The sequence below is a fragment of the Apium graveolens genome, chromosome 6 (genome assembly GCF_009905375.1).
Source record: "Apium graveolens cultivar Ventura chromosome 6, ASM990537v1, whole genome shotgun sequence".
In the NCBI taxonomy this organism is placed as follows: Eukaryota; Viridiplantae; Streptophyta; class Magnoliopsida; order Apiales; family Apiaceae; genus Apium; species Apium graveolens.
In genome coordinates, this window is record NC_133652.1 from 50,676,143 (window position 1) to 50,702,016 (window position 25,874).

At 33.4% G+C, this 25,874-nt stretch overlaps 1 protein-coding gene across 1 annotated transcript in view; it reads left to right on the forward strand.

Moving 5' to 3' along the window:
• Positions 1 to 2,422: 2,422 nt before the first annotated feature.
• Positions 2,423 to 25,874, forward strand: part of LOC141665026 (uncharacterized) — a 49,165-nt gene continuing 25,713 nt past the window's right edge. The window contains exons 1-3 of the mRNA XM_074470982.1: positions 2,423 to 2,811; positions 6,358 to 6,391; positions 6,577 to 6,654. Of these exons, the coding sequence (XP_074327083.1) occupies positions 2,423 to 2,811; positions 6,358 to 6,391; positions 6,577 to 6,654 (501 nt within the window). The remainder of the gene's footprint in view (positions 2,812 to 6,357; positions 6,392 to 6,576; positions 6,655 to 25,874) is intronic.

Sequence of the window (25,874 nt, forward strand, 5' to 3'; positions counted from 1 at the left end):
ATTATCTTCCAAAAACCTGAAAAGTTCAGCTCAGATTAAGTCAACCAAAGGTTATACTTGAAATCCAAGTCATATAGATCACATTTTCACTTACAGCTCCTGAAGAGTAGCGATGTTGGCTAGTTCCTGAAGAATCGAACCTTGGATACGATTCCCCAAAAGGTATCTACAGAAAGGAGAGTTCTAATTTAAAGAGGTCATGCTAGGAAGCTTAATTTAAAGATATGTTTAGTTCACTACATTGCACAAAAAAATAAAGACAAGAAATTAGCAAGTATCACAACAAAACCATACAGAAAGACAACGCGAAGCTGACCAAAAGCTCTGGGAATGGTTCCTCGGAGGACTCAGAGGCATGAACCTCGAGTGAGAAGAAGGCCCAGATGAGAAATTCACATGATCACCAAACCTATTCATTGGGGAGCTTAATCATGTATTAGTCTTATTATAAGATCTGAAGTTTCCCACATCATTCATCCCCGCGAATCCTGTTAATAAGCATCAAGTTCTTAACAGCCAACACAGAATCATTGCAACAATAATACAGAAATCAAAATACTGAAAGTAGTATCCATATTTAAGTTTTAACTAACAACATGTTATTTTTAGACACATACAAGACTCAACCAAAACTAAACCAGGTCATAGTGTTCAACAAAATTTTTGTTTTATCAACTACAGAGCATGGCACATACATCTGTTTCAACTTTCCACAAAATTAAAGCAATATGAGCTATTTCGAACATAAATATGTGATAAATCATTAATCAGTGACGACCTTTTGCAGGAAAGATCCAGCAGACGAGCACAAACAAGCTTTTAGATGTTCATTCCTCTAGATCCAAACTAAAAGGCAAGTAAAAGGTCATAATATAAAACCAAAATAAACAAAAAGATCATAGATTGGATCAGTTTTCTTTCACATGTACTTTAACTATCACATACATATGTAGTTCCTTATTTATGCAACCAATCAAAATTATTCTAGTAAATCTAAAACTCATCATCAGATATATAAAATTTGAAGCAACAGATAAATAACAAGAGGCAGTGATGTACTAATACTAATATCATCTCCGGCAACGTCAATTCTATTAAACATATTCAAATAAGTAAATTAGGGTTACAATTTCAAAAAAAAAACCAAAATTAAAAATTCAGGGTTTCGATTTTAAAAAACCCCAATTGAAAACTACTCACAGAGAAGACCCTATTTAAAAATAACATAGTAAATTCACTTACCAATTCGAGTTTCTAATAAAATGATAACCAAGTAGAGAAGATCCTAATTCAAGCTTATCCTCTTACGAGCTTAGCATAGAAAAATGGAGAGAGATGGTGGAGATGATGGTGGTGAGTGGTGGAGCGGTGGTGATGTTGGTGAGTGGGGGTGGTGAGTGGTGGAGATGATGATGGTGGGGTGAGAGAGTCAGGGCGAGAGAGTCGGATGAGAGAGAGAGCTTATGTGTCTCGTAAGGAAAAAAAAGGGGGGAAGAATATTTGCTAAGGGGGGAAATTTATTTGGCTAAGGCGGAAACAAAAATAAAGCGGGCGGGGAGTGAATTTTTTTTTGGAACTTTAGACACTAGTTTTAAAATAACCGATGTTTTAAAATAACATAGACATCATAAAAACACGGGGTGATGTTATAAATTCTTTTAACATCAGTGGCAAACCTAACCGATGTCTAATGTGTGATGTCTATTGACAGTTTATAAAAGGACTTCCCCTTTCGAATGGAAAGAACACAATCCTGGTGGTTGTTGATCGGCTAAGCAAATCATCACATTTTATGACCTTAGCTCACCCCTACACAGCGAAGATGGTTGCTGAGAAGTTCGCTGAAGGCGTGGTCAAACTTCATGGCATGCCTAGGTTCATTGTTGGTGATAGAGACCCTGTTTTTATCAGTCACTTCTAGTATGATTTTTTTAAGTTGTCTGGTACTCAACTTGAAATGAGCTCGGCCTACCACCCACAAACTGATGGTCAATCAGAGGTTACCGATTGCTACGTTGAAGAATATCTACGTTGTTTTTGTCCCCAACAACCAAAAAAATGGAGTAACTACATTTTGTGGGCAGAATTTTGGTATAATACGGCCTATCATGCATCGACTGGCATGACACAATTTGAGGACCTCTATGACAGGTTGCCCCAATCTATTCTTTGTTATCAAACTGGAACCTCTTTAGTTGATGAAGTCGACAAGACATTGGCCTCTCTTAATGACTTGTTAAAATAACTCAAAGCAAACTTACATGCTAAAACCAACCGCATGAAGTAAACGACTAACTCCAAAAGGCGAGATGTCCACTTTGAGGTTGGAGATTTTATTTATCTTAAGCTGCATCCATATCGCCATCATTCTACTTTTCGCAGGGCCTCACATAAGCTGTCAAGTCGATTTTATGGACCGTATATGGTTGGAGCCAAAATTGGGGCAGTTGCGTATAAGCTCAGACTTTCAACTGGATCGAGAGTCCATCATGTCTTTTATGTAACATTACTTAAGAAAAGGACTGGGGATGCTGATGTGAACAATAACGAATTACCTCTTATCACAGATGATGGAGAATTTTTCATGGAACCTGAAGCAATTCTGGATACGAGATGGATGAAGAAAGGGTCCTTTTTGAAGAAGAACAACTTGTCAAATGGAAAAAGTTACCTAGCTGAAGACGCAACTTGGGAAAATGCAAAAGAACTGAAGGACAAATTTCTTACTCTGAACCTTGAGGACAGGGTTCCTTTGAAAGGGGAGGTATTGATAAGCCAAGAAGATCTGCACGAGTATCCACCAAATCCCAAGTTCTTTGGTTAAAAATGTAGACATGTCCTTGCTGATGATAGGAGAATGAAATGTTAATTAGTGTTAGAAGTCCAGTTATTGTTCCTTATCTTTGTTTCCGTAAGAATAGGTCAAGTAACATATTTTATTTTCACTACAAGAAAAAAGGCTAAATTCGACCGAAAAACGGTCGAATTTAGCTTAATTCGATTGCGCGCGGTCGAGTTTAACTAAATTCGACCGATTTTGAATCGGTTGTAATAAAGGGAGTCGAATTTAGGAGTTCGGTCCTATTTAACTAAATTCGACCGACTAATTACAACCGGATATTTACGACCACTTAAATTTAATCGAAAAAATTCGACCGAGGGCAGTTGAATTTAATTTTTCACCTAAAATTTGAAAATCCCTCCCAAATAATTAAATATTTTTAAAAAATAATTAAAAATCCCGCCCAAACAATAAAGTTTTTTAAATTTGTTTTAACTACCGCCAATATATTAAATTTGACCGTATGCAATCAAAAATAAATTTCAACTATTCTTGGTTGCAACATAAATTTAACCAAATAATTTTATAAAAGAAATAATAGGATAACTTATGGTCGTAGTTTAGTAGGATAAATATAATATATCCAGTAGTTTAACAATTTAGTAGTTTAGCGGTTATATAAAACTATTTTTTTTAATAATAAGATTAGTTGTGTTTGTAATTTAGTAGAATAAGTAGACTACGTGTGTAGTAGTTTAATAATTAGTAGTTTAGCGAATATATAACATAATTTTATTATTTGGATAACTTTTATTCTCTCCCATATTTATAATTTCAAAATATTCAAAAACATTTAAATAAATTTTTTATTTAAAATTAAAATTCCAAAAAATCCAAAATACAACCGTAGAAATGTCAAGATTCTTATGTATTAGTAATATGACAAAATTTACTGAAAAAATTAAATTTATATGGTTTGCAATTTTAACAATCAACTAGTATTTTGACTAGTACTTCTTACTAGTATTTAGTCCCATATTTCAGCAATTTCAAATAAGATGAGTAAGAAAATATCTATGTTCCGATTCTTTTGACTAGTACAACCACATTAGTTGGACTAAAATATTTGGTTTTCTTTTTTAAAAGTCTAACATCAGTTTGACTAGTACAACTAGATAAAGTTTAGTCTTGAATTAGTGTTTCGATTTTTTTAAAATATTTTTCATCGATCCAATCGTATGGATTACAATAAATATATATTATTGACATTACCAAAGTTTTAAATTAAAACAATTTTATCTAGTTTTCCATTTTAAAAGTCAAGCATGACTTTGACTAGTACAACTAACTAGTGTTTAGTCCCCAATTAATATATATATTAGTGATATAACGAAAATTTCAGATCAAAACAATTTTATTTGGTTTGCCCTTTCAAAAATCAAGCATCGGGTTGACTAGTACAACTAGCTAATGTTTGGCCATGAATTGGTGTTTCGATATCTTTAAAAATATTTTTCATCGATCCAACCGTACGAATGTCAATAGATATATATATATTATTGATATAACCAAAGTTTTCAAATCAAAATAATTTTATTTGGTTTTCCATTTTAAAAGTCAAGCATGAGTTTGACTAGTACAACTAACTAGTGTTTAATCCTAAACTGATGCTTCGATTTTTCTCAAAATATTTTTCATCGATCCAACTATACGAATGTCAATAAATATATATTACTGATATAACGAAAATTTTAGATTAAAACAATTTAATTTGGTTTGCCTTTTAAAAGCCAAGCATAAGGTTGTCTAGTACAATTACCTAGTGTTTGGTCATGAATTGGTGTTTCGATTTCTTTAAAAATATTTTTCATCGATCAAATCGTACGGATATCAATATATATATATATATATATATATATATATATATATATATATATATTAGTGATATAACCAAAGTTTCAAATCAAAATAATTTTATTTGGTTTTCCATTTTTAAAGTCAAGCATGAGTTTGACTAGTACAACTAACTAGTGTTTAGTCCTGAATTGGTATTTCAATTTTTCTAAAAACATTTTTCATAGATTCAACCGTACGGATGTCAATAAATATATATATATATATATATATATATTTATATATATATATGAGTGATATAACAAAAATGTCAGATCAAAACAATTTTATTTGGTTTGCCCTTTTAAAAATCAAGCATCAGGTTGACTAGTACAACTACCCAGTGTTTGGTCATGAATTTGTGTTTCGATTTCTTTAAAAATATTTTTCATCGATCCAACCATACAGATGTCAATAAATATATATATTAGTGATATAACCAAGATTTTAAATAAAATTTTTATTCAAATTGATCTTGCATATCAGGTTTGAAAAATCTTGTAAAAGTACATCTCCCAACAACGAAACTCATTCCCGATTTACTAGATTAATTTTTAAAATGATTTTTTCGACGCTCCTAGAATATGTGTCTCTTCAACTATACAAATATTAAAATATTTTGACACTAAGCATTATAATAATAAATAAAAAATAAAAAATTTATACTCACTTTGATTTTATTCTTAGTTAAATAAAAAAATAATTGTTTAAGAAATAACTATTTAAAATTTAATTTTTTAATAATTCCTTACCAATATTATCTTTCCCCAAGTAACTCAATCATTTCCCCCCTTCACAAAATTTAATTTCCCCCCTTTACTTCTAAATCTTATAAAATGTCTCCCCCTTTTACTTTCAATCTCAAACCTCATCTTCAATTGAAACATAGTGATGGCTTGTGTAGTGAATTATTGGGCGGTCATTTCTATACCGCTGTCTTTTCTCTATCGATGCTCTCTTTCCCTCTCTCCCCCTCTCTCCATGAAAGCATGATTTGTTGGTATTTCAGGACTCCGAAATTCTTTCTCTCCCCTGGATATGTCTATGGCTTCGATATGGGGCTCGGATTAAATAAAATGAAACTAGTGTTTTAGAAAGTAAAAACCCTAGCTCTGTTACCTTTGGTGCTCCTAGGTAAGCTTCTCTTTTTAAATGCTTATCTATTTTACATGCAATTTGAGTTCTTGGGTGTGGATCTGAAATGGGCTTTTATTGTTTCTTGCTAATTTAGAGCAAATAATTTTTTTTGTTGGTATGTGGAAATGAGATAAAGATTGATTCTTTGATGACCCATTTTAGTTAGTGTTAATGGGTTTTGTTTGTTTTTGTGTTTAATGTTTTTTACATAAATCTTTGGTTGCTTACAGACTCATTTTGTAGGAAATTTTGTGTCTTTCTTCTTGGTACGGTAGATTCTAATTGTGGTTAGTTGGTATTGTTTGTTGTTAGGATGAGATTAATTATTGGAGTATAGTAATAGTTATTATAATTTAAGCAGTTCTCTTTACTTTGGATATTTGTGCTTAATTATTTTTGTACAAGAAGTGGAATCAACTTCTCTGTTCCTAGGATTGGTAGTTATAGGAAGTGCTTAATTGTGTGTGTATATATATAATTGTGTATTTGGCTTGTCTCTTATATTTCTGCTTTTGTATTGTTTTAATTTAAATGTTGTTTTGTAGAAATGAGTTTAGTAAGCGTGATGATGCAGGCAGGGTAACTGGGGAACTGCTACTGATGACATTGCTCCATGAGGACTTTATTCTCTGCTCCGAAATTTGAATTAGTATTTTATGTTACAAAATTATAATGCTATTTAAATGTGTAATTCCATTTATTTATTCAGGGTAAATGAAGAGCCTGTTGTTGAAGGTGAGAAGAACGTTGATGTTTAAAAACAGACAGAACAGGAAGATGCTGGTGAGGTCAACAAGAAAAATCCCGTAGCTGATCCTGAAGAGAAAGAGCCTGAGCCTAAGGTGACCGGTTCTCTAATATTTTTTTTCAAATTCTGTTCCCTTGAACTGTTAGGTCACACACACTGTAGAGGGGATGAATACAGTGTAAAATACAATCAAATCGAACTTTAATATCTTAAGTAACAGAAAGCAAACTTTATTATACAATAAACTATGTTACAGTATGGAACTGTTACCTCTCAGTGATGAACAAATATCACGAGAGCTGTTAGGGTTACAATGAATAATCTTCTCGAATATGATAATACTTATAGTGTAAACCCTATGTCTGTGTTTATATATTACACAGTTACAAGATAATCGCTAATTGATATGGAATATAATTCTGCTTTCTAAAATATATCAATCAGATATCTTTTCTTCCAAGTATTCCATTCTTCACGGAACTCCTTCTTCATGCATATCTCTTCTTATGTTTATCTAGATCTTCTTTCCTTTAATCAGCTACTGTTCTTATCTGATCGTCCTTCAGCACTTAAGTTCTGATATCCAACTTCTGATGATTATCTCCTGATAATATAAGTACTGATATCCTTAAGTCCTGACTTCCAGTATAAGTACTGATTCCCAGTTAAGTACTGATTTGTCCTGTTAAGTAAGATTTGAAAACTAAACATAAATCATATTAGCCATGACATTATCAAATATATCTAACAATCTCCCCCAACTTGTAAATTAGCATAATATACAAGTTTAACAGATATTTGATGATGTCAAAAACATTAAGTACAAATGCATGATAATTAGACTAGATAACTACAACTTACAGTCCTTAAAGCTTTACCAACTATCAGTCTGTACAAATATCAGAATTTAAGTAGTTGTAGATCTTGACTTAGCTTCATTTTCTGATCTCTCTGATGTCAGGAGTTGTTCTGAGATAGTTCTTCAACAAACATCTCTCAACATATCTAAGTTCATCAATCATCCAACTTTTAGCATCTTTAAGCTCTGCAGTACCTTCACCAATTTGAAAGATTGCAGCCCTGAGATCATTAATCTTTGCTTTTCTTATATCCTGATCCAGTTTGATCAAATAAGCTTTATCAGACTCAAGATTGAATTCCACATCCCTGTAACCTAGAAAGGTAGTGATAATTTGAGCAATGTTGGGCTTCATTTCAACTATATCACCCTTGTGATCTCTGTACTGTGGAACATATGTGCTGTCAGACTTAACAGAATAAAGCTTTTTCTGTCTCTGAATCTGATCCTTCAAATAGTTTGCAGCAGTTCCTGTCAATCTGTCATCCACTTGAAGTAAGAATAGTACATGCTCCAATTCTTCAAAATACTTCAATGGAATGGCATTTTGCCTTATATGATAAACCCTACCATCTGTCTTGAAATACAACAAGATGTGTTCTTTCTAGTAGGTATGGTAAACCATTTATACAGATTCCAGTTGATTCAATCTCTCAGGAGTTGCTCCAATACCTGGTTCACTCAAGGAAGTTGGATCATTGGTAGTGTTCTGTATTCTTCTTTCATCAGCACTTCCCAATCCAGTTTTATCTCTTGTTTCCTTTCCAGTCACTACTCTTGCTTCAAAACCACTTGCAACAGTCTTCAAAGGTTGAGTCTGTTTTGCTTTAGTGAATCCTGGTAGGAGTGTCTTTGGTCTAACTTCTGATATCAAGTTAACTTGAGCTGTGTCAGAGGTTACTTGCTTCTTTGAAATATCAGAACTTACTTTATCTTGACTCTGAACAACTTGAGCCATGTCAGAGGTTGTTTTAAGAACTTTTCTTGAAGTCAGAGCAAGATCATCCTTTTCATCAGTAATTTCTTCATCCTCAGGAGGCACATAAACCTTGATAGGTTCACCAACCTTTTCTTTACCCTTGGATCTTGGATCTATCTGTGGTTGTAATTTAGCCAATGTTGCTTCAGCAATTGTCCTTTCTTTTATCACAATGCCTTTGAGTTTTGGAAGTGGCTTTTTACCAGAAACTTCATATTTAGATGTGACTTTCTCTGATTTAAGTTTGGCTTCTTCTTCCATTAAACTCTCCAAGTCCATTCCTGGATTTTCCTGAAAAAATAACTGTCTTGACATTTCCTCATCAAGATCTGAAAGTTCATCAGAACTTATCCTTTTACCAGTAGCAGAACTTATTCTTTTCTCAGTATCAGAACTTGTCCTATGACTTGTGATTTCAGCTTTTCTTGATGTGAAACCTCTACCTTGACTATGACCTCTACCCATTCCAGAGCGTCCTTGATCATCCTTTTCATTATCCTTCCCTTTCAGTGTCTTGCCAGTCTTGCATTTGGACTTAATTACTTTCTCCCCCTTTTTGGCATCAGCAGGAAGTAGAAGAGAGACAAGCAATTCCACTGAGGCTTGGATTTCAGTAAGTTGAGATTGCTGAGAAGCTTGATTGGTCAAAATATCATTAATCTAAGCTTGTTGTTTATCTTGAGTCTTCTCAATATAAGCAATCCTGTCGAAGGTAGGTTGGAAGAACTTTTTCTTATCAATCTTTTGAACTTGTTCCTGTTTGATAAATTCTTCCTGAATCTTGTGTAGCTCTGCATGAGTAGTTGAATGAAGACCTTGTAGATGTTTAGTACTCAATGCAGTGACTCTAAGCTGGGTTTTGAAATCATCAGAATTTAACATTTCATTAGCTTTAGTCAAGTGCTCAGCAAGATGCTTTTCAGCGGGAACACAGGAAACTGAGTTCCATTCCTTAGTCCACTCCTGTCCTGCAGGAATTTCACTCCAAGGCACTGAAGCTTCTCTGGTAACAAACTTCTTAACAAGTTCAGACTTAAGAATAGTTTGTTGACGAGCATGTCCTGAAGGACCTGCTATATCAGCATCTGCATTTGCAGCATCAGAACTTACAGAATCAGTATCTTCGGATAAGACAACAGTGTGAGTAGCAATGGAGGCTTCAACATCCTCTAATTGTTGATCTGGTTCTAAGTTCTGATCAACAGCCATATCCTGATGCGCACCTAAATTCTGATCATCAGCATCTAGATGCAGAGAAGGTGTAGTAGATAACTCTGGAGTTTGAACAGCATCAGTAACATGTGTTGTGGATGGATTATATGTTGTAGGAGCTTCTAATAGAATTACTGCAGGCACAACCAAGTTGTGAACATCAATATCAGCACTTGTGCCTGGATCAACAGGAGATACAGATGGTGTGTTGGCCTTTTCAGAAACAGCTTCCTGAGATGGAGTTGATGGAGAAGAAGTGACTTTAGCAAATTCCTTTTCTTGTGAGGTCAGAGATTCCTGATCTCCTTCCTTAGCTGCTTCCTCTTCATCATCTGAAACTGGCCTATTTGCCCTCTGTTTCTTGTATCTGTTTGTAGATTTGGATGCCTTGGGTGCTTCAGGAACTGTCATTCTTCTAAGCCTCTTGAGAAGCCTAGATCCCCCAATTCCAGAATCTTTCTGAGAAGTCTCTTTCTCAGCTTTATCAATAACAGTTTCTGAAGAAGGAACCTGGTCCTCGGTATCAGATTTATCTCGCAAGGCAATCCTCCTTCTCTTTTGAGGTGTTTGAGGAACAATCTTTGTCCTCTTTAGCTTGGAAGATGAAGGCTTCACAGTAGGTACTGAGGTTGAGGGTTGAACTGTCTGTGAAGTGGAGAGATAGGATTTGATATATTGCCTGAGGGTTGGTTGAGTAGAATGAGTAGTAGGTGCTGATGGTTGTTGTGATGTTTGGGTGGTTGTTGTTGGTTGGACATCAGAATAAACAGAGCTATAAGTAGCAGGATCAGCATTTACTAAGATCTATTTTATAGACTGAGGAATCTGTAAAGGTCTAACCACTGATTTCTTAGTGTCAGCATTTATCAGATCATTAAAGTAACGTTTTGCAACCTTAAAAGGTGGAGTTGAGGAACTGACTAATTGAGGTTCATCATTACAAAAAGTATATATAAGTTGACAGAATCTAGCAAAGTAAACAACATTCCTATCCTCTGTCATCCTATCCCCAATAAAACCAATTATAGCAGTTGCAAAATCAAAATGAGTTTGGTTGATAATAGCATACCCGATGTGCTGACTCATTATAGGAAGAACATCAAAATTTGAACACTTGTTCCCAAGAGCTTTAGTGATGCAGTCGAAGAAGAAGCTCCATTCTCTTCTGATATGAGCCCGTTTCAACTGTCCAAACTTTTCCAAACTCTGTTCATATCCCAAACTGGCCATTAAATCCCGAAGAGCTGATTCCTCAGGAATTGAAAAGGTACATCCTTCTGGGAGATGTAGAGCCTTGCGTATTGTACCTAGAGTGACTGCATATGAAGAATCACCCACTTCGAAAACAATACTGGGAGTGCCATGTGTACCACAATTATCAAAGTGCCCAGTCCGCCAAAATGTCAGAACTTGTTGGCTCGAAAAGACTGAAGGCTGGGTCAATGCATACCCAATCTCACTATGTGCAAGAAGATCTTGCATAAAATGCAATTCAGATGGAGGTTCAGCATGATCAAGAATTGCTGCATAGTTATTTGGAACAAACTTAGCTCCATCAATGATTAAATTCTTAGGTTCCATGTGAAAAAATGAGATTTAAGAGTGCCTGTTAGGTGTTTGAGAAAATGTCTGTATGAAAAACCAACGTTAGAAGAAGAAGGAGAGTAAAAACAAGTAGAGAGAAAAAGTATGAAGGGAAATAAAAGATTAAAAAATCCTCTCTCTCTCTCTTACTTATACTCTGAAAACCAAAAAAATGTTACCGTTGGACACCTGTCAGACATGCAGTAATAGCGGATAGTTACTAGGCTCGAGAAAACAGTAATCATTACTTACCCACTTGTCGTTTTTCAAGAAAAAACCGTTCCACTTACCCGAATATTCCATTAATCAAGGTGAAACAGTTTTAATTCAAAATTGAAACCGTTCCCACTTATTTAATTATTTTTCACTGCAACATTAATATTCTGAAAAATAAATCAAGTGAAAATGACCAAAATAAATCAGAGGAGTAAGTACTGATAAAGTAAAATCAGAACTTAAATTAAAACAGAATTTATATGGTCATCAGAATATGAATATTTATCAGGATTTATCATTGCATTACAAAATATCTCAGAGACAAAATCTTGAAACAAAAATAAATTTCATTAATATATCAAGAAAATACATTCATGAAATTGAAAGTACATCAGAATTTATACAAGATTTCCCTAAGCTGCTAAACCTAACATCAACAGCCTTAGTCCTAGCTCAAGAAGCAGGGCAAAGCTGATGATGAAGAAAAATAGGAAGAAGAAAATAAATCATTTCTTCTTCCTACTCTCGACAAACAGAATGGCGAGTCGAATGATTCGCTCTTGCTGGCGGAGAGCTTCCAGCCTTTCCTCCTCCAATCGCTCCAGATGGCGATGGTAATCCATATAGAAGAACAGGAGGTGGGTGAGTACCTCCTGTGGGACAGAGTCCCATATCTCATCAGGAATGGCAGTGACGTGCCATTCCTGCCGCCAGTCGGCACAGCTTAACTCCATATTGAAGGTTTCGTAGTTCAAAAACATGTTGTATCAGACCATGGTATTTTTGATAGAAAAGGTATGAAGGTAAGTTTGTGAGAAAAGATTTGATGGGAAGGCTGATGTGAAGTGGTTGCTTATATAGGCAGGAGAATGCCAGGAGACGCAAAGAAATTTAATGTTGACAGGTAGAATTAATTCTACCTCGTCTCCCCAGACTTGGAAAAAGAAAAACATTCATTGGAAAGAGAAAACATGGTTTAATGCGCACAAGAAGCAAGTAAATTCAAGTACGAATATCACTAACCCTAACCATAGTTACTATTAATCTTCCACTTCACATATTTTAGTTTGAACCGAGACTGTTATTAAATTTTATCCACAGATAAGTCAAGTAAAGAATTAGACTGTAATATCAGAACTTAGACTTATATAAGAACTTAACAGTCATCAAAACATAATTTCTTAACTCGAAAAAGAAATGCCTGTCTTAGGAAGTCCTCACACAAATTCAGATTTATATTCTTCAGAACTTAATCATCAGAATATGTAATCAGAACTTGTCCTCAGAATTTCTGCAATGAAACACAATGACTGTTCATCTAAAACAACATAGATCACCACAGTAATTTTCATCATTCATATGGAGTGATTAGTGTGTGCAGTAAGCTAAATATTAGACAAAGAGTAAAGTCTGATTCACTTCAGTACATCTTAGAAATAAGGCATAACTAAAACTTTGCTAAAGAGCTGTCATTATCCTACAACCTACTGATGAATGAGTTCATGCTTGAGTCCACCTCAACTATTTTGTGCTAATTTTATGCATCTTTTTAAATTCCATTTCATAGTGGCTTCTCAGTGTAAGTGAGTCACGACTGCTTATCAGAATTTATGCTATTTTCAGAGTATTTCTCTAGTAATCATAGAGTGTGAAAAGTCACCAAGAAAATATTTTAGTTGCTTTTCTGATGCATATTACTTAATACCAGCAATGCACTTGGGTCGTCCCTTCCACATTTTTACTCTAGATCTCAAAGGAGTACCTGATTTTATTCTTTGATCCTTTTGCTTTTTCTTTTGATAAGTGAGGTTTATCAGCACTTAGTGCATTCAGCAGATTTACTAGTATCAGAACTTAACAGATGAGTAGCTTTATTCTAATTTGTGACTTAGTAATAAGATAGACAAAGTAAACTCAACTAAGCTCAATTATCAGAATTTGCTTGTGTCAATAGATTTCCACAGAAATAATTACTTCTTACATGGGATCCTTTGTTTATTGAAGACTACTAGATCAACATCTAGCACAGTTATCCTTATAGGATTGAATAGTTACTTAAACAGACATATCACTTATCAGAGTTTAGAAACATATATCAGACAACAGTCAGTACTTAAAAACATTTGTCAATTAAGCACAGAATACACAAAGAGATTAAATTCTGTAAATACTGATCATAAAGTCTGATATAACAGAACAAAACTAAGCAGATTTAGAGAAAGAACCTGAAACCATTCCAAGTTCATTTACCAATCTTGTAAAAGTGGCTTCACACAATGGTTTTGTGAAGATATCTGCTAGTTGTTGATCTGTTGGAACAAAGTGCAATTCCACTGTACCTTCATCCACATGTTCCCTGATGAAGTGATACCTGATGCTGATGTGCTTTGTCATAGAGTGTTGAACTGGATTACCTGTCATAGCAATAGCACTTTGATTATCACAGTAAATAGGGATTTTGAAATATGTTATCCCATAATCCAGTAACTGATTCTTCATCCAAAGAATCTGTGCACAACAACTTCCTGCAATAATATACTCCACTTCTGCAGTTGATGTGGAAATTAACTTTTGTTTCTTGCTGAACCAAGAAACCAATCTGCCTCCAAGAAATTGACAGCTTCCACTTGTGCTTTTCCTGTCAATTTTGCAACCTGCAAAATCTGCATCTGAGTAACCTATTAGTTTAAAATCTGATTCTCTAGGATACCACAATCCCAGATCAGTTGTTCCTTTAAGATACTTGAAAATTCTTTTAACAGCTGTTAAGTGAGGTTCTCTTGGATCTGCTTGAAATCTTGCACAAAGACAGGTAGCATACATGATATCAGGTCTACTAGCAGTTAGATAGAGTAGAGAGCCAATCATACCTCTGTAATCAGTAACATCTACTGATTTACTAGTATCCTTATCTAGTTTTGTTGCAGTGGCCATGGGAGTGTGTGCACTTGAACAATCTTGCATTCCAAATTTCTTCAACAAGTTTCTGGTGTACTTAGTTTGACAAATAAAAGTGCCTTCTTCATTCTGCTTGACTTGAAGGCCCAAAAAATAGATAAGTTCCCCCATCATACTCATCTGATACCTTGACTGCATCAGTTTGGCAAACTTCTTGCAAAGTCTGTCATTTATAGACCCAAAAATGATATCATCAACATAAATCTGGACCAGAAGTAAGTCATTTCCATGGTTGAGGTAGAACAGTGTTTTGTCTATTGTTCCTCTATTGAATCCACTTTCCAGAAGAAACTGAGCTAAAGTCTCATACCATGCTCTAGAAGCTTGCTTAAGTCCATAAAGTGCTTTATCAAGCCTGTAGACATAATTTGGATGTTTGGAATCTACAAAGCCTGGAGGTTGTTCAACATATACTTCCTCCTCTAATTCTCCATTGAGAAAAGCTCTTTTCATATCAATTTGAAAGACAATAAACTTTTTGTGAGCAGCATAAGCCAAAAATATCCTTATGGCTTCTAACCTAGCAACTGGTGCAAATGTTTCATCATAATCAATTCCCTCATGTTGAGAATATACTTTTGCAACTAGCCTTGCCTTATTCCTTGTAATTATGCCATCACTGTCAGTTTTGTTTCTGAATACCCACTTTGTACCAAAAACAGATCTATTCTTTGGTCTTGGCACTAGGGTCCAGACTTTGTTTCTTTCAAATTCATTTAACTCTTCCTGCATTGCTTGCACCCAATCAGCATCTTGAAGAGCTTCTTCCACTTTCTTTGGCTCAGTCTGAGAGAGAAAAGAATTGTAAAGACATTCGTTTGAAGTACCTGTTCTAGTTCTGACACCTGCATCAGGATTTCCAATTATCAAATCAGGTGTATGTGATTTTGTCCACTTCCTTGCAGATGGAAGGTTTTCTCTAGAACTGGATGCTCCCCCATGATCCATGCTGTCTTCATTTTCATTTTCTGATGCTCCCCCTGAAAATATGCTCTCTGAGTTGGATTCTTCAGAATTTAGATTTTCAGCACTATCAGAACTTGGCTTATCAGAACTTGACGAATCAGAACTTGAAGAGCCAGATGTATGTTCTGATGTTTCTTGAGATGTGGTAAGATCTTGAGTATGTCCCCCTGCATAGGTGCTTCTTCCTTTGGTGTAGTCACCACAGTTTCAATAACATCAGAGTTTAATCCATCAGAGTTTACGGTATCAGGACTTAGACTGTCAGGATTTTCAGTATTAGAATTTGAGTCTTCATTTTCAAATCTCAGCTGATCATGGTCAATAAAATCTTCAAGACCAGTAATCTTCTTGTTATCAAAAGAGACATTGATAGATTCCATGACCACTTTTGTTCTCAAATTATAGACTCTGAAGGCTTTTGTGGAAAGTGGATATCCAACAAAAATTCATTCATCAGCTTTTAGATCAAACTTGGATAGCTGTTCAGGATGAGTCTTGAGAACAAAACACTTGCATCCAAATACATGAAAGTACTTCAGATTTGGTTTCTTTTTCTTCACCATCTCATATGGTGTTTTTTCTTGATTGTTAATGAGTGTTGCATTTTGAGTAAAACAAGCAGTCTGCACAGCTTCAGCTCAGAAATAGGTTGGAAGCTTTGCTTCTTCAAGCATTGTACGTGCAGCTTCAATGAGAGTTCTATTCTTCCTTTCAACAACTCCATTTTGCTGTGGAGTTCCAGGAGCAGAAAATTCCTGCTTAATTCCATGGTTTTTGCAGAACTCTTCCATTATCAAATTCTTGAACTCAGTGCCATTATCACTCCTTATTGTTTTCACAGAATCTTTGACCAATTTATCCAGATGTTTGACATGATCAATCAAGATAGATGCAGTTTCACTTTTTATGTGCAAGAAATACACCCATGTGTATCTGGTGAACTCATCCACTATGACCAATGCATATTTCTTCTTTGCAATACACATGACATTCACTGGACCAAATAGATCAACATGTAATAGATGATAAGGCTCAAGAATTGATGATTCAGTCTTGCTCTTAAATGAAGATTTTCTTTGTTTGGCCTTCTGACAAGAATCACAAAGGCCATCAGGAGCAAATACTGACTTTGGCAGTCCTCTCACAAGATCTTTCTTGACCAGCTCATTTATATTATTGAAGTTTAAATTAGAGAGTTTCTTGTGCCAATTCCAGCTTTCTTCAATTAATGCTCTACTCATCAGACAGATTGCAGAACCATCAGTACTTGTTGAAAGCTTAGCTTCATAAATGTTACCATGCCTGTATCCTTTCAAAACAACTTTTCCTTTAGATTTACTCACAACTTCACAGTGTTCTTCAAAGAAATCAACATGATAACCTCTGTCACAGATTTGACTTATACTCAGCAGATTGTGTTTAAGTCCCGAGACCAGAGCTACTTCTTTAATGATGACATTCCCAAGATTGATATTGCCATATCCTAATATTTTTCCAATGTTGCCATCTCCATAAGAAACACTTGGGCCAGCTTTTTCCACAAAGTCTGATAGCAGGGCTTTATTTCCAGTCATATGTCCTGAACATCCACTGTCTAGAACTAGGATATTTTTCCTGTTGCCCTGCAATCACAAAGACCACTAATGATTAGTTTTAAGGACCCAGACTTGCTTGGATCCTTTGGTCTTATCAAGTTTGTTAACATTTGCAGCGGATTTAGCATCAGAGTTTATGTTAACATTTTTCTTATCAGAACTTACACTATCAGACTTTGAATCAGAATTTACACTAGAAGGAACAATGGAAACTTTCTTCAAAGAAGGTTTTAATTGATAATAATCATAGTACAAACTATGATATTCCTTACAAGTATAAATGGAATGCCATAAAATACCACAATGAAAACAAGGATTCTGTGGTTTATATCTAACAGACTGACTCTTAACTCCTGATTTTGAAGGTAAGGAGTTAATGTTCTTATTCTTCCTGCAAAAAGAAGCCAGATGGTTAGAACTTCCACAGTTATGACATGTTTTCCTAGGAGCATCAGGAACAGGTTTATAATCATTGCTTTTATTCACACCTTCCTTTCCATTCCTATTTTTCCTAGGTGATTTTACCTTGTTTACATTCTTAACATCTTTCAGCTTATGCTTAAGCTGCTTCTTAGTCATTAAGCATATATTTACTTCAGCTGTCTTTTCCTGTTTTAGTTTGTCAGAAGTTAATCCCTCTCTAACTTCTGATTTATCATTATCAGACTTTACAGTTACAAACTTAACAGGTTTTAACTTTGGCTTTTGCTTAACCATAGGCTTAATTTCTACAGTTCCTTTATCATTCTTATCCTCTCCATAACCTAAGCCCTCTTTCCAATTTTCACTACTTAGCAAATTTTGAGTTGTTCTGCCAGAGTTAGTCCAAGTCCTGATTATCTCTCTTTCCTTTTCTAGCTCAGTTTTTAGAGATTCATTTATTTTTAGCACTTCATCCCTAACATAGAAAGCATCATCTCTATCCTTCTGAGTTTGATGGAACAGAACTAACTCTTTTTCTAAGAAATCATTTCTTTTCTTAAAAGCAAGATTTTCAGAAGTTAATCTTTTACATGTTAAAGTTTGATCTCTATAAATAACAAACATGGTTTTAAGATATCTTCTCAACTCATTAATATAATCAGTATGAAAAGCATAAGTAGTCTGAGGTACCTTTGTTTCAGCAGCTTCAGAACTGCTCTCAGCACTTTCTTTATCAGCATTTTCCATCAACGCATAGTTCTCCTCACTTTCAGAGTCTGAGGTGTCTGTCCAGCTTTTCGGCTTTGTGACAAGAGCCTTGCCTTTGTCACCCTTTACCTTCTTGCAATCAGGAGATATGTGGCCTTTCTCACCACAGTTATAGCATTTGACATTGGTATAATCTCCTCTATCAGACTTTCCTCCTCTGCCTTCAGATCTTCTGAAATTCTTCTTATCAGAACTTATGCCTTTCCTGGAAAACTTCTTTCCCTTCCTGAACTTCCTGTATGCAATCTTTGTCATCATCATCTCCTCATCAGCTTCATCATCTCCTCATCAGCATCAGTCTCAGCCAAGCTTTCAGAATCTGAGTCATCATCACTTTCAGAACTTGATGACTCAGTATCAGACTTTGTGAATAGAGCTTTACCCTTGTCCTTCCTTGAGGTAGCTGCCTTGGGGGATTCTTCTTCAGCCTTAAGAGCAACTGTCCTTGACTTTCCTCCTTTCCTCTTGCTTCTTTGTTCCATCTCAAGTTTATGAGTCTTGAGCATTCCATAAATTTCATCAAGAGTTGTTTCATCAAGATTGTAATTGTCTCTGATTGTTGTTGCCTTCAAATCCCAACAATTAGGAAGAGCTAACAGGAACTTAAGGTTTGAATCTTCAAGATCATACTCCTTATTAACCAGTGACAGATCATTCAAGAGTTTGACAAATCTATAATATAAATCAGTCAATGATTCATTAGCCTTTGAGTCAAAGTGTTCATACTCTTGAGTGAGTATTGTCTTCCTGTTCTTTTTAATTGTATCAGTTCCCTGACACCTTGTTTCCAAAGCATCCCATATCTCCTTAGCAGTCTTGCAGTTAATTACCCTGTTTGACATTAAATTATCAATGGCACTATGCAGTAAGTGTCGTACCTTAGCATCCTTAGCAGTTGATGTGATATCTTCAGCAGTATAATCACTTTTTTCCTTCGGTACAGTGTTTGCTGCCTCACCTGCAACAGCAACAGCGAGCTTGGTTGGTTTGTGAGGCCCTTCCTTGATTCTATCAAGATATTCTGGATCTCTAGCTTCCAGAAACATGGTCATCCTCACCTTCCATATGGTGTATTCAGATGGTCTCAGTATGGGAACTCTGATAGTTTCATACCGACCTTGGATTTGTGTCTTTGGAGGTTCTTCAGTTTTGGTAGGCTTATTTAGAGTTTCTGTGTCAGACATGATTGTGTTTGGATCTTTAGCTGTATGTGTGTTAACGGAAAAGCTCTGATACCACTTGTTAGGTCACACAAACTGTAGAGGGGGTGAATACAGTGTAAAATACAATCAAATTGAACTTTAATATCTTAAGTAACATAAAGCAAACTTTATTGAATAATAAACTCTGTTACCGTATGGAACTGTTACCTCTCAGTGATGAACAAATATCACGAGAGCTGCAAGGGTTACAATGAATAATCTTCTCGAATATGATAACACTTATAGTGTAAACCCTATGTGTGTGTTTATATATTACACAGTTACAAGATAATCGCTAATTGATATGGAATATAATTCTACTTCCTAAAATATATCAATCAGATATCTTTTCTTCCAAGTATTCCATTCTTCACGAAACTCCTTCTTCATGCATATCTCTTCTTATGTTTATCTCGATCTTCTTTCCTTTAATCAGCTACTGTCCTTATCTGATCGTCCTTCAGCACTTAAGTTCTGATATCCAACTTCTGATGATTATCTCCTGATAATATAAGTACTGATATCCTTAAGTCCTGACTTCTAGTATAAAAACTGATTCTCAGTTAAGTACTGATTTGTCCTGTTAAATAAGATCTGAAAACTAAACATAAATCATAATAGCCATGATATTATCAAATATATCTAACATGAACAATCACACATCATCTAGTTATTGTCCTGTTGAAGAAATAATTAAAGAAGCGGAGTGAAAATTGGTGCTAAGCAAATACCTTATTGAAAAAAGGGGAATATAATTGCATATTCTAGTAAATAATACTAAAATTCATGTACGATATTTGGCTCCATGAACTTAGCATACCAAATTTACCTTTGCATAATTATTATGGTTCAAAATTTATACAGACTATACGTTCTATCCTCTAACAAGGTTTAATGATCAATATCTCTTTGGAAAAGGCATGATATACATATGCCTATGCTTGTGTAATACTTATATAGTAAACTATACAATACTGTAAATCATATATGCAATAAAATAGTATGACTACATAGCGTGTGAAACATACCGCCCCCAACCATTTATATATAACCTAACCATGTGCTAGTTGTGTGATTTTTGAAATGACCATGATTTCGAGGTATGTACAGACTATATGCATAATTTGCACTATTTTAATGTATCAAATTTGATTGTGCAGGGTTGATTACTTGACATGAGCAATAAAAGCAGAATCATGGCTCACATACTTTACATGATACAAAGCGAGCACTAACTTCATCCCTTTGCTTCGTTTTGAAGTAAGATTAATGTAAAGTCAATGACAATCTGGTTAAGTAGTGACAAAACAAGAATTTAAATGATCACGAACTTAAAAAGTTTATTACATAATTTCTTTTGTTAGCCGGGAATGAAGAGAAGAACTCTTATGTTCTAGTTTGTTAAGGCATGTGCTGGAGCTCAGGTCAGCCCCAATCTCTTTCTGTTAGTGAGGTAAGTATATCCCTGATCTTGTTATAAAGATCTAGGCTAATGGCATGAGCTTAAGACAGTTGTGAGTTTCTTAAGTATCTATTTTTTTTATAAATAACTCTGAATAGAATGAAGAAAAGATGGTAAAGTAGGTGCCTGACTTTAATGTTCATATAATCTCCGCTAGCTATAGGATATTTCTTCATTTCTTATGAAAGGGTTTAGGGTTAGCGTGAACTCTGCTAGAGTGGCTGGAGGAATTGCGCCAGTGTCAGCATATTCGACAGTTCCCGAGCCACAATAAGCAGTGGCATAACTGAATTTACCTGTGCATCAAGCGTACATAGAGTTGGTCCCCAGATTCTGCCGGACCAGGAAAGGGGTACAAAAAGAGAGTTGGAAGCACCGAGAGAGAGAAGGAAATCCGTGATAGACAGAGGAGTGCCAACACTGGAGAGTAAACCTGGCCACACAGGATGGCTGCATTGATTGACTAGTGTGAATGTTGCAAATTAGTTATTGTGTACCTTAATGAGCATGTTTAGAAATAGATTTTAAGTGATAGTTGTAATTCTTGTACAAAATCTTTGTATTATAAATTTAATTTCAATTGTGATATAACAATTGAATTATTATAATATTATTTTATTTTAAAATTAATTTATTTTAAATAATGAGATTAATTTTGTAAACACTTGTGTGAAACCCACTTAAAAATTGATGAAAACTGTTGTATGTCTCAGTGCACATATTTTTTTTAAAAAAAACTGTTGTCTTTTCATATTTTTTGCAATGGTTTAAATCTTTTACACCATTGTCTTTTAAAAAAAATATTAATGACAACGGTTTTAACTAGTTAAAAGAAGTTTATAAACTGTTGTTTATGAAAATATCGAATAAGTTAATAATAATGGTTTTTCTACAAAACCATTATTGTTAAGTTAGGTAGACAATAGTTGAATAAAGAAATAGTTGTTTAAAGAATTTCCTAACAATGGTTAGTATAGAGTACCCGTTGTGAATTCTTGATTGTAACCATTATTAAAAAACGTTGTTGAATCTCGCTTATTACAAGTGTATAAATAACTGTTGTCCAACCTTCGATCACACGAGTGTTGGATAGACAACGGAAAAACTACCTTTTAGACAACGAAAAAAAAACAGTTGTATGATTGCAAAAATGTTGTAGTGTTGGTAGTTACTTATCCTGTCTATCTACAGGAGTACAAATGCTAAATTAGAATTTTTGGTACAAATGCTGTTGAACATGTTAATAAGAGCAAGTCCAATAAAACTAAAATGATTACAACTATTACTATAGCTAGGGATTTTTGTCCGCGCTACGCGCTCATTAAACTTTATTTTTTTTAAAAAATATTTTAAATTTCATTTAATTATTTTTTTATTAATATATAATTAATTCAATTTAGAGTGGTGTTGATATTTTATTTATGTTTCATTTTGTATCTTTCACTTTTTCAGTCAATAAATATTGTTTACATAGTTTTTTTAATTTATAAATAATGTTTATGTTTTTTCAGTCAACCAATATTTTTTCATATATGTTTTTCTACATATATTGCTTAAATATATGAACTCAAAATCAATTTTTGTCAATTACTCCTCTAACTGTATTTCGGGATATAAATCTTAAATATATAAAATTAGTTCAATATTACTCGGTGTCGCCTCGCGGTTTGAAATTTGGAAAATTAAAAAATGTACTCAATATAAATTATTTTAAAACCGTTAAATAAAAAAATGCAATGTTAAATATCTATAAAGATTCCTTAAATATATGAATTTAAAATCAATTTATGTCAATTACTCTTTAACTGTATTTATATATATATATAACTTAAATATAAAAAATTAGTTCAATATTACTCAGCATCGCCTTACGACGACACCTCGTAGTTTAAAATAATTAGAAAAAATATAAATACTCTAATAAGTTATTTTGAAACTGATGAATTGAAAACCGCAATGTTATTCCTTAATGCATATTCAAAATATAAAATTTAGTGCATTAAAATAAAAGTCATTATTCTGCTAAAGGAATTTTTTATTCAAAATTTTGTTTCAATATTACTGGGACGCCTTCATAGTTTAAAGATTATACAATTAAAATATTTCTTTTATCAACAAAGTTTCATAACAATACTCTATAATTTTTTAAATTTTCATAACATTACATTAGTGTTTTATTTGAGGTATAACTGAAAATATTAAATATATCTATTATATAAGTATGTTGTATTTAATTTAACTTACCACATATAATTGTTAAAATAAAAGAAATTAAAGAAATTAAAGTAGGATTCATGTTAGCAATAACGCATATTTTAAATATTAAATAAATTAGGAAATTATGAGTGTGATTTTCGAAAAGGTATAATTTATTATTAATCTTTTTTTTAAAAAAACTCTATACCAATGGTGATTACATAAATAAAGCATAATAATCCCACTTCTATCACTAATTTATTCTAAATATTATTATATTATCCATGTTCAATGATAATTCAATAAAAACTAACATTTTCTTCTCTTTTAATTATCATTTATTTACTCGTATAGTTTGTATGGTAAACCTAATAATGTCATATTTTCTTAAAAAGGAAGACACTGTTGTTGAAATTTAAAACTGTAATGGCTAGGTTGAAAAAGATGAATTATAATAATAAGTTCCATGCCAACAGAAATCATCTTTATTGTGACAATCTTCTGCTTATTTTATGGAGGTTAGTAACTATCGAAATCCGAATATTATGAAAAGTTTATGAAGGTTAGTAACTCGATCCTATTTTGCATGTACTTGTCATCACTTATTTTTAAGGGTTTATGTTTAAGAGTTTGGTTAGTACTATAATTATATTCCCAATCTACTATCTGAGTATATTTAATGAAAATTTGATTTGAGCAAAAGTCGTCCATGTATTGATGTTGATTGCATGTGTAAGTTACGAGGTATATGAATATTGATTCGATTTCATGATTTATTTTAATAGTGCTTAGAGTTAGTAGACTGATCACAAATTATATTAAGATTTGAATATATTTCATTTGGGTTTGAGTTTCAAATTTTAATTTCAGGAAGTCAAAGGTATGAGGATTAGTTTTTTTTTCCATTGCTTGTGGAGTACTATATGTGGAGTTTAAGTAAACCTGAGTAACCAATCTTAAATGTAGGTAGAGGACGAAAATCGTATGCGAGCTTTGTTACTGCAAATATTGAGTGAGATGAGGATGAAACATTTGTAAGTGATTGAGTGGTTGTATTTAAACTTTATTAAGAAACTTAAGTTTTATTGTACTTAACTGCGCAATCTATCTAAAATTACATAGGGTTCCATCTTCTTTTATTCATAAATTTGGCCATAAACTTCATTCCCAATTACACCTAATGTGCAAGAAATTTGTTTGAAACGTGAATTATGATAAGTATAGAAAGAAAATCTGCGAACTTTAAGCATTTATGAGATTTTATAACTTAAAAATATATTTAGTTGTTGTTTTTGATTATTATGGATATGGGAACGTTACTGTGAACCGTTACAACCATATGTCGGTTTGAATTACTCATCCATTAGTTGAGCCTTTGGATTTTTTTTGACAAAGCAAACTACAACAATTGGATGATAGATGAGTTTCTATATTGTTGTAACCATGATGTCACAGAAAAATACCTTGTTTGTATTCACTAGAATGTTATGAGACTTGATGTTGAGCAATCTTTGATGGTGATCAGACAATATGCAAGTATGGAGGACTTGGAGAATATGCTGACCACTTAATCCATCGATAAGTTTATTATAAACCTTATATGTATAAACATGGTTTTTTATTTTTTAATGTAATGTCCTATGTATTTACTTGAACAGGAATTGCCTATTGATTTGGAAACTGTGTACAATAAATGAAAAGAATTGTCGAACATTTGTTTAAAGCATGGATCTAGAAAGTGGGAAGTCTTGATACATTGGGTTGAAGATAAGTGTGTGTTTGGAGAGTGTTGGTCTGCACAAGATGACAGAGTAAACTGAAATATCAATGATCTTCATGAATATAGATATAAGCAGATGTAAGAACTATGAAAATATGAGAAATGTAAGAAAATCCACTTCAACTCTTAATGCCTTGTTACACAAGGTTTAAGCGGATATTATTTAAAACCAAAATCCAAAACATAATAGAACGAAAAACAATAGATAATTGTGCTTCGAACAAAAACCACAGTTAGTCCAAAATTCGACCAATCTTATTTTAGATAAATATGAAAAAATGTTAAATATCATAAAGTCTGAGCTACGGGTGCAGATCTTGCTTAAGCCTCAGTTAGCACTAGGAAAACAAAATTTAGATTTAATTGTATGAACATTATATTAAATAAATTGAACTATATAATTATATGTGTGTACCTCTGACGCAAAATTTGGATAATCAAGATTAACAAAAATACTTGTATGTGGCAGATTACCGATTCAAATTATGTCTTTTTTAGTAAGGACATCGAGTTAGTAATGTATTTTAAAGGAAGAATTATTTAAAATCCATTATATATCAACTAAAAAATTGATAAATTGGAAAAATTAGTATTATGTACTTTGGTAAACATTGATTCTGACACATGCCAAAATAACAATTTTCAATTCTCCTTCTTCTCCCTCGTACAATGATTGAATATTTGTGATAAATTACCCACAAGAAAAACTTGGCGCAATATCCTAAAATAAAAATTAATGATAGTTAACTAATTTTCAAATTTTTTTATGTACAAACATATTAGCATAAATGATAGAAATATAACGACATGACATTATCTAGTCAAATAATGTCATGTCGTTATATTTCTATCATTTATTAAAAATGTTTCCAATTGCAAGCATATGTGTATTCTGCAAAATTCTAAAAAAATTGTTAAAAAAAATATATATGAAACAATATACTCTACATCTTCACATCCTGATACTGATCCTGATGCTGAGAAATCCTGATTCATATTCTGATCCTGATTCATATTGTAGCGACTGGGAATTTCACGACGTGATTAAGTGAATAAAGTATAATTTTCTGTTGTAATTATGGAATTATTTGAATAAATAAAAGGTTAAATGATT